The following is a 17,308-nucleotide window of genomic DNA, read 5'->3' on the forward strand; positions in this document are numbered from 1 at the left end:
TCAATTTGACAATAGTATTAAACAAGTTATATATGATCTTGGAAAATAGATGAGGTTAGAAGTGTTTTTTCTTAGATTTGTAGCTTTTTATCTGAAATCTATTGTATAATTTTATTTGAAATCTCATTTATGTGTTTTTGCATGTTGAATGTCTTTTAGGTGGTTATCATCTAAAGGAATTGATAAAAAAGATAAAATATTGGAAGAGAAAATTTTCACAGCTTATGTGTGAAATACAAAAATGTTTACCTTCAACCTTTTTCAATGCTCAAGAACACTACCTCATACATCAAGTTGAGGAGATTCAATTGTGTGGACCTATACAAACTAGGTCAATGTGGATGGTTAAGAGGCACAGGAATTTATGAAGGGCTTTGTTCAACAAAGAGCATGTCCTGAGGGTTCTATCATAGAGGGATATATGTTATACCAAACCATGGTGTACATTAGTGAATGTCTTCCAAATTTTGCAGCAAATATCCATGTAGATCGCATTTGGGATACCAACTCTAATGACAAATTCGAAGGAGAATACCTAACGGGGAAAGGTAGATTGAGGAGAGTGAGAGGTAATTATAAGTTTTTTTTTTTGTAGTTTAATAATTATTATCCATCATCAATATATATATATATATATATATATATATATATATATATATATATATATATATATATATATATATATATATATATATATATATATATATATATATATATATATATATATAGTTGGTCATATATAAATATACATATATATATATATATATATTTATATATTTATATATATATATATAAATAAGTTGTTTCTAACTAGTGTAATTGTTTTCTTTATAGTTGGTCATGAGTGGGATGCGCTACATTTGTATATTGCAAACAATCTTGATTGGATGATGGTATGGATTGAATAGTCTCAAGAAAATGGTCACTCATTAACATGAGATGGTGTTGCATTTTTGGTTAAAGAAGCTTATTGTAATGGAGATCCCAATGTTACATCAATGGTACTTGATCTAGTATATGGATTAAGAGATACAAAGGTACGCATAAGATTACTAATCATGAGACATAAGTTTAATATCAACTCACATATCGATGCAAATAATCTTGACATGTTAGAATAATTGCAGGTCAAACACCACAAAGCTATGTATTAACATGGCTATAAATTTCACATACAAAAGTCAGACGAAACGAAGAAAACATGTGATTTTGGGATAAGTGCTATCTTCACGGTCACCAATATTTTGTCTAGAACTGACATACATCCTCAACAATCTGAAAATTGATACTATGGCATTTTGGATGATGTACTTGAGTGTGACTTTAATTCATTCAAAATAGTTCTATTTGTCATGAAATGATATAGGCTAGGACTGAATCAAAATGATCCTGATAGGACTGTTATTGAACATGATAGTGGATTTACTATAATTAATACAAGATCAATTGAGCCAATCAGAGATGAGCCTTATGTTCTTAAAAGCTAGTGCGAGCAAGTGTTTTACTTTGGTGTTCCACATAAACCAGGTTGGTCATTTTTTTTTAGACATGACCCAAGAGGAAGGCCGGTAAAGTATAATGTGATGGAAGAAGAAGATATTGAAGCACAAGCTGAAGTAAATGATTATTAAGAACAACAGTTACCCAGTGATGAAGAAGAAGAAGATGGTGATGATTTTGGTCATGCTAATAATAATGGTGATAATGATGATGATGATGTTCATGATGATCATGATCATGGTGATGAAGATGGTGATGATGGTGATGATGATGATGGTGATGAAGATGATGATGATGGCAATGAAGATGGTGGTGGTGATGATGATGATCAAAGTAACAAGTATATGGTGATGATGGTCATGATGATGATGGTGATGAAGATGATGATGATGGCAATGAAGATGGTGGTGGTGATGATGATGATCAAAGTAACAAGTATGATGGTGGTGGTGATGATGATGATGACATGGATGAAGATCATGATTATCAATGAAATGTCTAGGTAGGATCAATGTCAACTATGATGGGGTCATGTACTACCAAATTTTTCTTTCCAAACCATATGTGTAGATATAAACATTAAGTAGAACATGTCAAATATTTTTTTAGATATACACATTAGTTACACCAAATTTTTGGCTAACTTAAAACAAATGATTTACATATGCAATCTACTTTATTATTAATATTTTTTTTTGGTAAGTCTATTACTTTAATTTTGTTGTTGATTTCTAAGACTTACTAATCTTTTTCATAGGGCGACATGGATGCACCATCTCACACACCTTCAATGGAGGTAAATATTAATTATTATAATTTTTAATGTTAATATAGAAACAAATGTCATATTATTATGTTCTTTTCCTTATGGCTTTGAACTTATTTTGATGAAAATTTAGTGATATTTGATGTCACAAATGATAAGAAAAAGCTAGAATGATAGCTAATCAAATGCGATATGAAATACAAGCATCATTTATACATGACATTGCGCTTAGTGCTGACCCTATGTTCATGGGCCAGCAACTCAAACAAAGATACACTGATGAAATTGTTAACATTATCATCAAGGGTGACACAAGCGAGGAGAAAGAGGCACTGAGAAAAGAATTGGACCGTAGGGTCCAATCTTTGAAGGTAAGCAGTAATTTGACTAAAGCAATAATATAAGTTTAATAGATGTTAATATTTTATAGTATCTTATGGATCATGATCTCTAATTTTATGTGCTCTTGTATAGAAATATGTGACAATTGTCACATCACATGGTGAACATGGTGAGGGTTGTAGCGCACAACCTTCATGTAACTAACACTTTCTTTCTTTGTTTTCATCAACATTATAACACTTACCTTTTTTGAGGATGCTTCTAGCTAGTATCCCATTTGATCATTATCCGTTGCTAATGTCTTTGCTAACAATATTGTATTCTTCAGCTCATGATGAAGTGTAAACACCTCCTTCGGTCGGTGGTCCAGTATTGCCTTATACATTGTTGGCAACAATGACCATGTAAACATACTCGTCTATGCCCACTACAATTGGTAAAACCTTGTTTTGCTATATTTTGTAATGTGCTAATCATGCATTTTTTTTGTTGGGTGGATTTTGTATGGTTTATAAATGTTTTCCCTAATTCATTAGCGGATGTAACTAGCAATAAAAGTTATGCCAGATAGATCTTACTATAGTCCTATTTTGTGCACTAATAGATAGACCATTAGTTGATAGAGAAACAGAGAGTAGTACTACTAAAGCTTGTCCATTTTCTGGAGCAGTCCATGTGATTAGTACTGGGGCATATGCAGGGACATTGTTGTTGAAAGAAAACTATGTTTCTGTTAAAAGAACAAAAGCTTCCAGGTGCTTTAAAATTGTTATTATTTAATGTGTAAATTTAGTTTACTTTTATATTACTCATTTTGGACTAATAATCCCTTTATGATTTTGTAGGTGATAATGTTTTCTTTGATCATCTTTTTGATATGACATTGAGACTATTTGGATCCACCATATGTAAAAGGTATGTAGTTTCATATCATTGCTACATAATTTTTCTTTTCTTCCATTTATTGTTCTATATTAAAGTTATTGATCTAACAATATAATTTTTTTTTAAAGGTGGAATATACAAGCTATGGAATTAAAAAAATCAGTTGATTACATCTTTTGAGGAGAAATTTGGAAAAAACATTTTTGACACTGGCCTACTTTTGAAATGAGCATCAAAACATATAAAGAGTGTGAGGGATCAATATAGAAGGGGTCTTAAGGATAACCCAAAGTATGACCATCCTCCTATGATTCCACCAATGGAGTGGAACAAAATAATAAAAGATGCAAAGGAGAAAAGGCTATGTGAAAATAGAGTAAATGAAGTAGCATAGGGCAAAAAAAGGTATGTCATGATAGTATTAAGTACATTGTAATTATGCACTAATTAGTGTTATTTGTAAATATATAATCTAATATTTTTGAAATTGTTCATAGACTGCGAGACACATCTGTGGCTACAAAAGTGAGACTACAAAAGGTTGGCCAACAAAAACATGGCTCTGGTGGCTATATGAATCTTCAGTCTCGACTTGTAAGTAGGAGCAATGAAATTATTTTTTTATTTTTTTATATAATGTTGCAAGTAATTTTGTTTAATGAAACCATACATGGAAAATTGATGATATTAAGAAAAAAATATAGGGCACAGCATTCAATGTGGAGCTCATAGATGAAGATAGAAAAATTGCCTTGAAGGAAGGCTATAAAGTTGTGGCCGCATGCCTACATGAAGAATCTAAAAGTCTTGCCCAAGAATATAGTGCACCAAATGATATCTCACAGGTAAATTGGTCAGATAAAAAGAAAATGAAATTGAATAGTTGAGAAGATTCTTTTTTGGTGTTAGTTTTGAATGTAAATTGACTACATAACAATGTGCATAACATTTTATTGCAGCCTTCATATCCTATCATAGAACCTACTTGTGACGAAGGCCATGATGTGCATTATAGTGGTGGAGGTATTAATTTGCTATTGGAAATTAATTATGCAATTATGAATACGATTTAACATCTTCAATTGCAATTTGACGTGTATCTTTTTTTTGAATATTTTAGAGCATGTTGAACATCATGGTGAAGGAGTGGAGCATGTTCCAAGTGTTCAACATGTTGACATGGTGGCAGATCAAAATGTTAATGTACATGATGTGGCATTTTCAGGTAAGAAAAATTCATGTTATGTTGTACTAGTACTTAATTATAGACTTTTAATAGTTAAAAAAAGAAAAAGAGTATGCCAATTTATCTCGTTTACTTGTTCTTGTAGCAGAGCCCCCTTTAGTGCAGTAGCCTCTTGCTCCTCTAAAGAGAAGGAGTCATTGTAATTTGACATTACACATGCCAAAAGAGGAGGAGAATGAGGAAGATATGGATGCTCCTATGAGTGTTTTTCTTAAGACAGCTAAGAAAAACAAAAAGAAGAAATGATGTTTTAAAAATGCTCTTTGATAAACCTTGTTGGATAATGAAAGAACTTTGTTTTAAGTAATTATCTATGAATGATGCATATTAATATTGATTTTTATTTTATGTTAATGAATATTGTTATGTGTTAATGAAGTCTTGATTAGTATTGTGTATTAATGAATTTTATATCATATTAATGAATGTTATGTGATTGTATTGATTGAATGTTATAGCTCATAAATGGATGAATGAATGAATGAAGTATGTAATTAGATGATAATGGGTAATTTAGATTGATGTTAGGGGGAGGGGGGTGAGGCCATATGAGCTTCCACCTTCACGTGGTTGGCCTTGTTAAGTAGAGAATATTATAGTATTCTTGAAACCAAGTGAAGCTCAAACTAACATACCAAGGAATCACAAAATCCAAATCCATCTACCTCTCATCTTCTCATCCCAATAATTCATCTTTTATGCCACTCTTATTTAGAGGGGTCTGAAGCCTAATCAATTCATCATCTGCATATCCTGCAATCATAACGCTCCAAAGAAAAGAATGACGTGCTTGAATAATGCACACTATTTCTTTCACCCACTTAATTTGGATGCCACTTGCTTGCATCACCAAGTTGACGTAGTGTAACTTGTAAGGTGCCCAAAATATGTGCTCATATCTTGCCTCAACTGATGCAGAGTCTATAACCTTAGTCCAACAAAATTTTCTTAAGTGCCTAGTACCACCCAACCCACAACAAGATGCCAAACAAGGTTACTAGCCTTTACCCAATGTTGACCTCTGTCTCTCCAAGTGGACTCCACTTCTCTGGTCTTACCCCTCTCTAGGGATCTTAGCAAACTTGGGTCAAATTAAGGCTTTAGGGACACAAGCCCTCAACTAGGCCAAATATGGAAAATTAGGCAAAATGCTTTCAAGGCTTCAAACAAAGATTGGTTTTGTTATTCCTAGTCCTATATACCTTAGTTTTTATTGAATACAAATACAAGAACTCCACCACTTAACCTTTGATTTAAATATCACCCCATTTTCCAACAAGATTATCTAATATGAATCCTGAAATCTCTTCCCATGATAGTGGTTGGCTTTGACATGATTTTTGCTAAGTTCATTTTTGTGTATATAGATTAGAATGGAGCATTGGGCTCACTGGGTTCATCGAATATTCTAGCATGGTGATCTGTAGAATATCCATGAGGTATGAAATTAATGCTATTATAGTTTGACCTAAAGTGGATGAAAAAATGATCTTCAACCCTAAAATTCCACTGTAACAAAAAAAAAGGTTTACTTACTTTGTTCTAATCAAACATTCACTTGGTTTTGCAGTCTCATCACAGGCCTAGAGATGGACCTTTTGAAATGAATGATATATTTATCATCCTCAATTCCATCCCTGCCAATGTCTTACTAACATACAAACTCTACTGCAAAGGCCTTGTGCCAAGTCTTTGTTTTGGTGTTGTATGGATTGCCCCTTACCTTGTCTTTTATATTTTTATGAATTCAATCTTGGAAAATGGTGCAATAATGATTTGGGTCACTATATATTCCATCATCTGGATAAATGATGAACAAGACATTGCTGAAAATTTACTTAATTCTTATGTTTACATCTGAAGGGTTTAAATGGGTCTGAAAACTTTTTCCAGGGCATAGGAATCACCATTGGTGGGGTTGCATATATACTAGTCCACGACAGCCTTATTAATAGATGTTTTCCTATTGGGCAACTTGATGATATTCCATACCTTCAAAAATTAGCAGTGGCACATCAAGTTTTAGTTATAAACCCTCTTCTCATAGCCAATTTAGTTTTGTATGTGCCATTATAAAATCTTTAGTTCCTTCATAAGTCAGAATGTATATATTTGGGTAGAAAAGAAATATAACATCTATTCTTAAAATCTTAGGTTTATGAATAATCAATCTTATTTGACTTCATGTTATAAGCAAAGAAACATCTATTCTAGATACAATATTTGTAGAACACACACACACACACACACACACACACAAACATGCATGTGTGACCCAATTTTTATATTGAGAGAAATGATGATGATAATAATGGTCAAACTCTTGTATTTTTGTAAAGATTAAATTGCAGCGTAAAGTTCTAGTTTGTGAGGGGTTTGTATGTATAAGTCAAATAATGTGGTCGTACTGATATTTTACCCTGTTGAAGGCTTTCTTAGGAGAGTTTACCAAGTTAGGGTTATGAAGACAGGGGTTTTGTTTTTCAATTAGAAAAATTACACAGGACTTTAAAATATTTGATTGTGAATTTTTTGATTTAGCTATAAGTGATGGGTACTGGTGAGGTTTGAAAATAACTTTCAATATATTTCTTGATGTAATGATGAATAGATTCTGGAAGATTTGAAATAAGAGAAACCTATTCAAAATATGATATACTTGCACTTAAAATTAGGATATGCATAATATAACCTGCACAAACTAAAATTAGGATATGCATAATATAACCTACACAAACTAAAATCAAGATATGTATAATATAACTTGCACAAAGATGAATATGCCTAGATTTCACATGCACATGAGTTGTCCTAGATATAATCAAGATTTGAAGACTCCAACTCAAAGTAGATCTAGTGGAATATTTTGGCTACATTGAGGATATAAATATTTAGGATTTTGTTTTTATTATAGATTGCTGAGAACATATATCATCTTTATTCTAATGGGCTTAGTAACATTTGATGTCTCAATTCTTTATTATAATAGAGTTTTGTTTTGTTTTATATCTTGTTGAAAACTTGTGTTGTAATTTGTACTATATTGAAATTTTGTATTCAATACAATTTGACACTTCCTTTCATACAATATGCAATCATTAAGTTCATATACATATCTTTAATAGAATAAAAGCTAAATTTTTGCCAATACAATTTGTCTCACAAATATGTAAATGCATTTCAAGAATTTTGAAATAGATTCAAGATTGATTTAGAGTCACCTATGCCTATACAATATAGAGTGACATGATAAGGATGGTATTTTGCATGTGACAGCTTCTATTGTTAATCTGAATGTAACGTTGTCAATTGGTAATTTTAGAAATTTTGAGTGTTCCTTATTTAATTAGTTCCAGATGGTGAAAACAAATTATTTAGTAAATTTCCCTATGAGAAAGAGATGTAATTAAAATATTTTAAAATTTCAAGTACTTTCGGCATTTGTGAATACATGATTTCTGAAACATGGTAGGCTCTTTCATGGGTATAATTTGTTTACTAAATCTGTTTGTACTTTTTGCTAATATAAATGTTTTGTGTTTTATTTGTTTGGATCTCTACTTTGGCCATGATTTGCTTTAGTAGGAGCAATTTTGGGTGGAGCTTTGTATGCTCTTGGTGACTTTGATGGCCGATAATACTTGAAGTAAGTTCACATTTGTAATTTTTAATTTGCATGTATGTGCATCCAAATAAGGTGATTTTGTAATCAATTTACATATCTTTGATGTGTCAGTGTTATTATATTTAGTCTAGCTATTTACTTTAGGTAGAAAGATACTGCTTTGTTGAACTTTAGATGGAGTTATTCTCTATAGTAATTTATATGCAAAGCTTAGGAGGTGAGAGCTAATGAAAATATTTATTTTATTTCAAGTCCCAGTTGTAATTGTACTAGACTCAACCAATTTTTAGTTAATGTGTCATCCGTTTTTTAGCTCAAACTCTCCAGACATGGATCAAAATATAGATTTCAAATAATGAAAGCAACTTAACATTCATTAGCAGTTTTGGCCAAATCATATTGGAATTGAATGATGGAACTTTAGAATTTCCCAACACTCACACCAAACCCTTGGACTTTCTCAATTTGCATAAACATAAAGACAAAAGAATGAATTGACTTCTTGCAAGGAATGTACTTTTATAACATTTTAGAGCTAGAGCTTGTTCTTCACAACAAATGCCTTGTAGCTTATTGGTAACATGTTTCACTTAAAAGACTTCATTTCTCATAAGGCAACTTTATGTTATATTTCATAGTTGACAAATAATAGAGTCACTTTATTATTTGTACGCTTCTTCCATGATAAGACATGAATATTCATCTAAGCTCTTGACAATTATCGCTTTGGTGTGGGCTCTCCCTATGGAAGCCCATAAGCAGATTATTTTCCGTTTATTTAAATATTGTTCAACAATTTTTACAAGCCTACTCTCTTGTGGATTTGAACCTCTGACCCCTCCCTTATGGAGTGCACATGGCTTATATCAGATTGGATCAATAGATAATTTGGCAATTAGCAGTCCATGCCCATGACTTAACAATGATTGATGAATTTAAGTGTGATTTATCCCTTCCTCATGAATACAAAAAATTTGTACTTTAAACTAGCAATTGTAGTCCTCCATCCTTTCCACAATGGATGACTATTCATGCAAAGAAGCTAGGGATATATTAAAATTTTAAGAAAAGTTGGGCAATGTTTCTTCTTAATTAATATGGAGGATGAAGGTAGCTGAAGCTAGGTCAGCATTGGATTCCTTTTGTGGTTTGAGGTCTTTTAAATAGGTTGTGTATGTTGTAGTCTAGCATGTCTATAATTGATGCCTTATAGTTTTTCTCTATTACTGCTAGTAGCTATTATTCTCAAACTGTATTGATTTTGAATATAATTTCATGATTGTAGATATGAATCAATCTTAATTATTATTTTCACAATTTTCCCATACAGTGTTGAACTTAGTAGTTTTCTAGGCTAATTTATTGCCACACATTTGGTAATCATTTTTTTTTGTCTTTCATGGACTTGTCTAATTAACATTTATTTCTAGTAAAATTTCCTTCCATAAATAAATTACTATATGTTTATTTGATCAAGAGGCTTAAAATTATTGCAAATCAATTTTTGTAAGGTCTTTGAATAATGTAAAGCTACACTTGGTTTCTTCTTCTTATTGAATTCAACACTTTTTAAATGTTGTTTCTAGTGTTGGACTTATCACAGAGAATTGAGATAAGTGTTCTCATCTGGGTTAGTTTGGAGGCATTTTCATTCAACATATAATGCCATTTATAAAATTTTACCACTTGAAAGTTAAATCCCAAGAGGCTATGCACATACTACATCAGCTGCATAGAGATTTTGTATTCTTTGGTTTGTGTATGGTATTTTGTTAAGAAAAATGTTATTGATCTCTAATTTATAGTTGGAAGCAACTATAAAGTGGGAAATTGTTGGAAATAGTTGAAAAGCTCATGAATGAAGAGTAATGGAACTGGTAAAGAATGTTTTCAATCATCATTTTGTCATTGATGTCAAACTTGCTACTTGCAGGAATGACAATTGCTTTAGTGACCCAAATACTATCAGTTGGTTGATTGACAAGGAGGTGGCAATCAATAAGATGTAACTAGAGTACCTAGAGAAAGGTTGAAGTTATGATGTTGTAATGAAGTATAAGGATCAACTAAGACATTGATGAAATAGTGTATTGATGACATACTCTAAGACATAGAGGATGGACACACTAAGACACATGATGTAAGGATTAACTAAAGTTCTAGTTAGTGTTGAACAAATTCTCAGTTGAAATCGAGTAAGTTCAATTTTAGTGTGTGCCGAGTGAAGATCAAGTGCTGAGTGATCTTCAGGTGCCTAGCAGTCTTTAGGTGCCGAGCAAGAAACAAGTGCTAAGTGAAGATACAAGTACCGAGCAAGATACAAGTGCCGAGTAACACAGAAGAAGCCAAGCATCAAAAAACAATAATGTCAAGTTGCTGCATTATTTTGAAAATTGAAGATTCACTAGATCTAAGCCGAAATGATAATTATCTAGAATTTTCTGAATCAGATAGGAGATAAGAATAATGAGTTGGTGGTACAAAACACTATGTAAAATGTTTTTGGCTAATACAACTTAATTCTAGACAAAGTTTCTAGATAAGAGCAAGATATGGGATAGATACATTGTATCCTACCTAATCTATTGAAACCCTAAAGTTGGAGAGGGAAAATCGAGTAGGAAAGGTATCCCAGATTTCTATTTAAGGAGTCATAAGGTCACGAAGCAATGAGATGGTCAAGCATGAAAGCATGAACTGCTGAAGAAGGTGCTAAGGTGGAAGAGAGCACAAATACTCTGCTTTGATAGGTGACCATAGATATGATTGCATTGGTATGATGAGCAAGAAGACTTAAGGTGATGAAGCTTGAGATGACAAGCTTATAGAGCTACAGTGATTAAAGCCAAGCAAAGGATTGAACTGAAGTGTGATCTGTAATTTGCAAGATATGTTGTAAGTTGTATTAGATCAAAAGCCATTATTGTTACTCTCTAGCAATTGTAACAATTAAAATAAATCCTATGGACTTAGGTTGGTTTAATAGCCATGTTGTAAATCCTTTAACAGGGTGACATTCCAAGTGAATATTCCAAAGTCCTTTGACTAGGCCCATTCCTAACAGTATGGTGAAATCCTCTAATAGGGTCACATTTAACAATGTGCTGCAGCCTTTAACAGGGTAGGCCTTTAACAAGGCCGACCATCAGAAGTGGTTGAAATCAATTCCACAATTATTTTGTGGGTATCATCCCCACTCCATTTTTACCTTCTTATTCTTGCAGGGTTTTTGGGTTATCAAATTCTTCGTGTTATGGTGTGATGCATGTTTACTTTTCATGATTGTTTAATGTTCAATTACATGCATGATAATTTCAGTTATGTGCCATTAAGGATTTGTAGAAAAAGTTGCATTAGACATCATTGGACCTTGGATAACTGATTCACCCCCTATTCTAAAGAATTATAACAATTGGTATAAGAGCTTTGCTACTACTGCTAACTTAGTTTAAAGGGACTAGAAGTAGAAAAGATCAAAATGCCTAAGAGAGAAGTTCCCAAGCTTAAAAAGAAAACTTTTTTGCATGGAAAAGCTTGATGAAGCTACATCTTGGATCCATAGGAGATTATGCCCAAAATTCAATTTTTACTGAACATGTTGATCCAATTGGTACTCTCACTACAGAAGATTTGAAAAACAAACAAGAACACAATTAGACAATGCTGGAGGAGATCTAAATGTCCAAAAAGAAAAAAGAGAAAGCCTTAGAGGAAAGTTCGATGATATGAAAATGGAAGAAAGCGAGAATGCTACTCAGTATGCCTCTAGAATAAAGGAAGTGGTAAGTGCAATAAGATGTTTGAGTGGTCAATTAGATGATGATACTATTAATAGTAAGTTCTTAAGAACCTTTCTCCCTATCTATGCTATTAGAGTATCAGCTATACAAGAGCTAAGATGTGTGCCAAGAAAAAATCTAAGTTTTGAAGGTATAGTGGGTAGACTCACTGCATTTGAGTTATCTAACTTTGACAACTACAAACCTGAGAATGTTGAATTTGCTTTCAAGGCCAAGCTATCACTGAAAGATGCTAAACAGGTGAAATCAAAGAAGGGAAGAAAGATGAAATATGTATCTAGTGACAGTAGCACTGATGAGGACGATGTGGAACAATTAGAAGCATTACCAGCTGGAAGATTTCACAGAGGCAAAGAAAAATTCAAAGGTAAGTTGCCTATCATTTGTTTCAATTGCAATGAAGTAGGATACATTGCTGAAAGGTGTACACAGAAAAAGGAATACAAGGAAGGAAACAAGTACAAACATAAAAGATAAGATGATAAGAGAGATTACAAAGACAAAGGCAAGAAGTGCTATATTGCTGAAGAGTATTCTGATGATAATAATGATGAAGTTATTTATGTGGCCATGAAGGACCAATCTAATGAAGAATAGCCTACAACACTGGTAACATGTATGAACAAGAATGATAGATGGATCATAAATAGTGGATGCTCACATCACATGACAAGAGACAAAAGTAAGTTTTTTAACTTTACTCAGTATGATGGAAATAGTGTTAGATTTAGTAATGATGCTCCATGTCAAATAAAATGAAAAGGCTCCATTAAGCTTACAGAGAAAATTTCATGTGATAATGTATACTATGTTGAAGGAGTAAACTACAATATGTTAAGTGTCTCACAGTTAGGCAATGTAGGGTGCAAAGTAGAATTTGGAAATAAAACTACAAAAATCTATGATACTAATGGTAAGTTGATAGGAAAAGGAGATCAAACCAAAAGTAATTTGTTTTATCTTGATATGGAAAATGCTTCTTGTCTTGTTGCAAAATTTGATGATGTGTGGTTATGGCATAGAAGGCTATGTCATGTCAACTTTGATAATCTGGTCAATATCAGTAAAATGAAGAAAGTCAAAGGTTTACCTAAACTAAAGAAGCTTGACAATATCATGTGCAAACAATGTTAGCTAGGAAAGATGACCAAGTCAAGCTTCAAGAGTAAAAACTATACATCTAAAGAAATACTTGAGTTAGTCCATACTGACTTATGTGGTCGAATAGAAGTACAAAGCTAAAAAGGAGATAAATATATAATGTTGTTTTTTGATGACTATTCTAGGATGATGACTATTATGCTCTTAAAGCAAAAAATTGATGCTTTTCAAATGTTTAAGTGGTATGTGGCTAGAGTTGAAAAAGAAATAGGAAAGAGTTTGAAATGCCTGAGATCAGATAGAGGTGGTGAATTCACATCAAATGAATTTGAGACATTTTGCAATGACAAAGGAATCAAGAGACAAACATCAGCTCCTAGAACTCCCCCACAAAATAGAATTGCTGAGAGAAGAAAGAGATCTGTGATTGATTGTGTAAGAACATTAATGATGGAAAAGACTGTTTCTCTAAAATATTGAAGAGAAGCTATAAGTGTGGCTATTCATACACTGAACCGAGTACAAGTCAAGAAAGGTACAAGTGCAACACCTTTTGAATTATGGTATGGTCGCTCACCCAATGTAAAGCATTTCAAAGTATTTGGTTGCAAATGCTTTATCCTTAAATATGCTAGAAATGGAAAATTTGATGCAAAAAGTGATGAAGGCATATTCGTTGGTTACTCCACTAGAAGTAAAGCATATAAGTGTTTAAATAATAACACTAAAAAAATTGTGGAAAGTGCAAATGTAAACTTTGATGAACATACAGATGTCCAAATTGAAAAACCAAAGAGAATGGATGACTACAGAACCTTTGTGTATTCTTATGAAGGAATACATGTTGACGAGGATGCTATCAATCAAATTGGGAGTCAACAACAAGTTTCAGTTTCAGCTGAGTCACAACCAGTAAATGTCGAGCTGCATTCAGGAGCCAAATTGCAGAATGAAGGAAATGCACATTCTGATTCTGAAGTCAGTACACATAAAAGAGATGAAGAACTACCTAACAACAAAGTGCATAGTGACCCTGAATCTGAAAGATCAAACATGGAAACAAGGACAGAACCAAGATTATCCAAATATGTGAAGAGACATCACCCTGCTGAATAAATAATTGGTGACAAAGATGCAAGACCAATGAAAAGAAATAGACTAAGAAATGAATCATGTCTATTAAGAAAATTTCAACCTAAAATAGTGTATGATGCATTACAAGATGGTGACTGGCATAAAGCTATGGAAGAAGAGATTGATCAAATAAAGAAGAACAAAACCTAGAGTTTGGTTCCTAGACCAGTTGACAAGAATGTGATTGGCACCAAGTGGGTATTCAAAAACAAGTTAAATGAGAATGGTGAGATTACTAGAAACAAAGCCAGACTAGTATGTAAGGGTTATGCTCAAGAAGAAGGATTAGACTATGGGAAAAATTTTTCCCCTAGTGCGAGAATGGAAGGAGTAAGAACTTTACTTGCATATGCTGCATATAAAGGTTTAAAGTCTATCATATGGATGTAAAGTCTACTTTTCTGAATGGTATATTGGAAGAGGAAGTCTATATTGAACAACTAGAGGGTTTTGTTGATGAGAACAATAGGGATATGGTTTGTAAACTACATAAAGCACTCTATGGTCTGAAACAAGCACCTAGAACATGGTATGAGAGAATTCACAAGTATCTAGTGCAAATAGGATTTGAAAGAACTGATTATAACAACAACATGTACATCAAATCAGAAGAGGGTAAGGATATTATTGTATCTGAAATCTTTGTGGATGACATAGTTTTTGGAGGAAAGGAAGTGCTTTGCAAAAGTTTTGCTGAAAAAATGAAACATGAGTTTGAGATGTTTATGTTTGGAGAGATCAATTTTTTTGTTGGTTTGCAAGTACATCAACTAAAACATGGTATATTTATGACACAATCAAATTACATCAAAGAGATACTTAAAACATTTGGATTGGAAGACTCCAAACCAGTTAGCACACCAATGGAAACATGACATAAGCTATCCAAAAATGATGTATCAGCTGAAGTCAATCACACAATGTACAGATCCATGATTGAAAAACTACAATATGTTGTACATAGCAGACCAGACATAGCATTAGCAGTTGGAATAGTGGCTAGATTCTTTGCTAATCCTAAAGAAAATCATCTCATAGAAGTAAAAATAATAATGAGGTATCTCAAAGGAACTGATGATTTTGGCCTATATTATAAAAAGAATGAAAAGTTTGAGCTCAATGCATACAATGAAGCAGATAGGGGAGGCAACATTGGTGACAGGAAAAGCACAAGTGGAGGAGCATTATTTTTAGGTAAAAGACTAGTTACTTGGACTAGCAAGAAACAAACATGCACATCTCAGTCCACTACAGAATTAGAATATGTGGCAGCAACAATCAATTGCACAAACATTGTGTGGCCACTAATAGATTTGGCATCGATTTGCGACGACTATGTGTCGCAATTACGACAGCAATGTGTTGCCACTCTGACAGATATAGATGTCATAGTTATTTAGTCACAATTTACGATGTCTACCCTTGCCGTCGCAATTGCGACACCTATCCATCACTATGCAGCCACCTTGTTGTCCCATCATCCTCGTCGCAACTCTTGTGTTTTCCCTCGCAATTGCAACAGGGTTGTTGTCGCACCTACAACAACCCCATCACAATTGGAGGGTAGGTGTGACGACAATCGTGTCACAATTCTCGTGTTTTCCGTTGCAATCGCGACGCTAACCCCGCCAATTGCGTCGGGGTTACTGTAGGTGTGACGGAAATGCCATCGCAATTGCGACGGTGGAAGGAGTAAAACAAAACAAAACAAAAATTTGTGCTTTAAGCTGGTTTGATGATTTATAGATTTCACTAAAGTTGACACCTAGACGGTGCTCTTCTGACATAGAAGTTACTTCCAACATCCACGTAGCTGGATTATAACCTTCCTTGATCTGTGGAACCCCCTCAATGGCCTACATGAACCATTTTCAATTAGCTGAAACATATATGATGATTGCAGCTAGTGCTTGACTCTTAAGCTCAATGTATTGAGAATGTTTGCTAAAAGCTTAGTGGTCAACACTATCCGGCATGACCAATTCCTTGTATATAAAATCAACTTCCTATTGGTTCTAGTACAATAAACTATGACTACTTACAACTCCAAAATTCAAACTGCTCATCAAAAGGTACCAGATTCAGATCTAAATCTCTCAACAGAATAAAATCGTAGTGGATGGCATCTTACCGAAAAATATTCTATAAGTTTGTTAGAATTGTGACCAAGTGGACCTGCATAGATAAGCTGGCCTCCTCGCTTCATTAAGAATAGCTGTAGCATATTTCATTTAGCTTTAAGAAGATGTCAATTTCAAATGCTTCACAAAGCTATTTTAAGAAAACCAAATCTTTACTTCGTCAAATACCTCAAAGATATCAATACTAGGCTGATCGATTGTGCAAACAATAGTTCTCCCCGTGTCAACTATATTTCTTACTGTTCTCATAATTATAGCTACTGCCCGAGCATCCAAGCCTGAAATTGGCTCATCCATGAATATAATTGAAGGATTAGCCACAAGATCTACTGCTATTGTTAACCGCTTACGCTATTCAGTAGATAGGCCATTCAATCCAGGAAGCCCAACCAAGGCACCTCTCAAAGAAGTGAGCTCCACAAGTTCCATTACTTCATCCACAAACATTTGAACATTGAATTTCACATTGTAATATTACATATATAATTAAATAGAAAAAAAAAAAAAATAGAGCAATGAGGCTAGAGTAGGAATTTAGAATATTAAAAAAAAAAAAAAAAAGATGGTGCCAAAAGAATTCCAGATTAATATTCATCGGGAGTTCAATTTAGAAGGAGATTGTTACAGTGAATATTTTCGTAACACTTATCAAATCTTTCGTAGCCAACAACCTCTTTGCACTGGACTTCAACTAGGTTGTTTATCCAGCAGTAGTGAGTCAAGGCATTAATAACAAGAAGTCAAATGGAGATCCTGATATTCAATGCT

The 17,308-nt window shown here is 33.2% G+C and overlaps 1 protein-coding gene across 1 annotated transcript in view; it reads right to left on the reverse strand.

Annotated features, from left to right (window-relative positions):
• Positions 1–16,837, reverse strand: part of LOC149541420 (protein NRT1/ PTR FAMILY 8.2-like) — a 78,967-nt gene extending 62,130 nt beyond the window's left edge. The window contains exons 1-5 of the mRNA XM_089795609.1: positions 16,709–16,837; positions 16,531–16,614; positions 16,047–16,255; positions 15,865–15,935; positions 15,750–15,769 (exon numbers count right to left, since the gene is read on the reverse strand). Coding sequence (XP_089651735.1) covers positions 15,750–15,769; positions 15,865–15,935; positions 16,047–16,255; positions 16,531–16,614; positions 16,709–16,837 — 513 coding nt within the window. The remainder of the gene's footprint in view (positions 1–15,749; positions 15,770–15,864; positions 15,936–16,046; positions 16,256–16,530; positions 16,615–16,708) is intronic.
• Positions 16,838–17,308: the final 471 nt, after the last annotated feature.

Source organism: Cupressus sempervirens, chromosome 8 (assembly GCF_028749045.1).
Source record: "Cupressus sempervirens isolate cs-2001-9-10 chromosome 8, ASM2874904v1, whole genome shotgun sequence".
Taxonomy (NCBI): domain Eukaryota; kingdom Viridiplantae; phylum Streptophyta; class Pinopsida; order Cupressales; family Cupressaceae; genus Cupressus; species Cupressus sempervirens.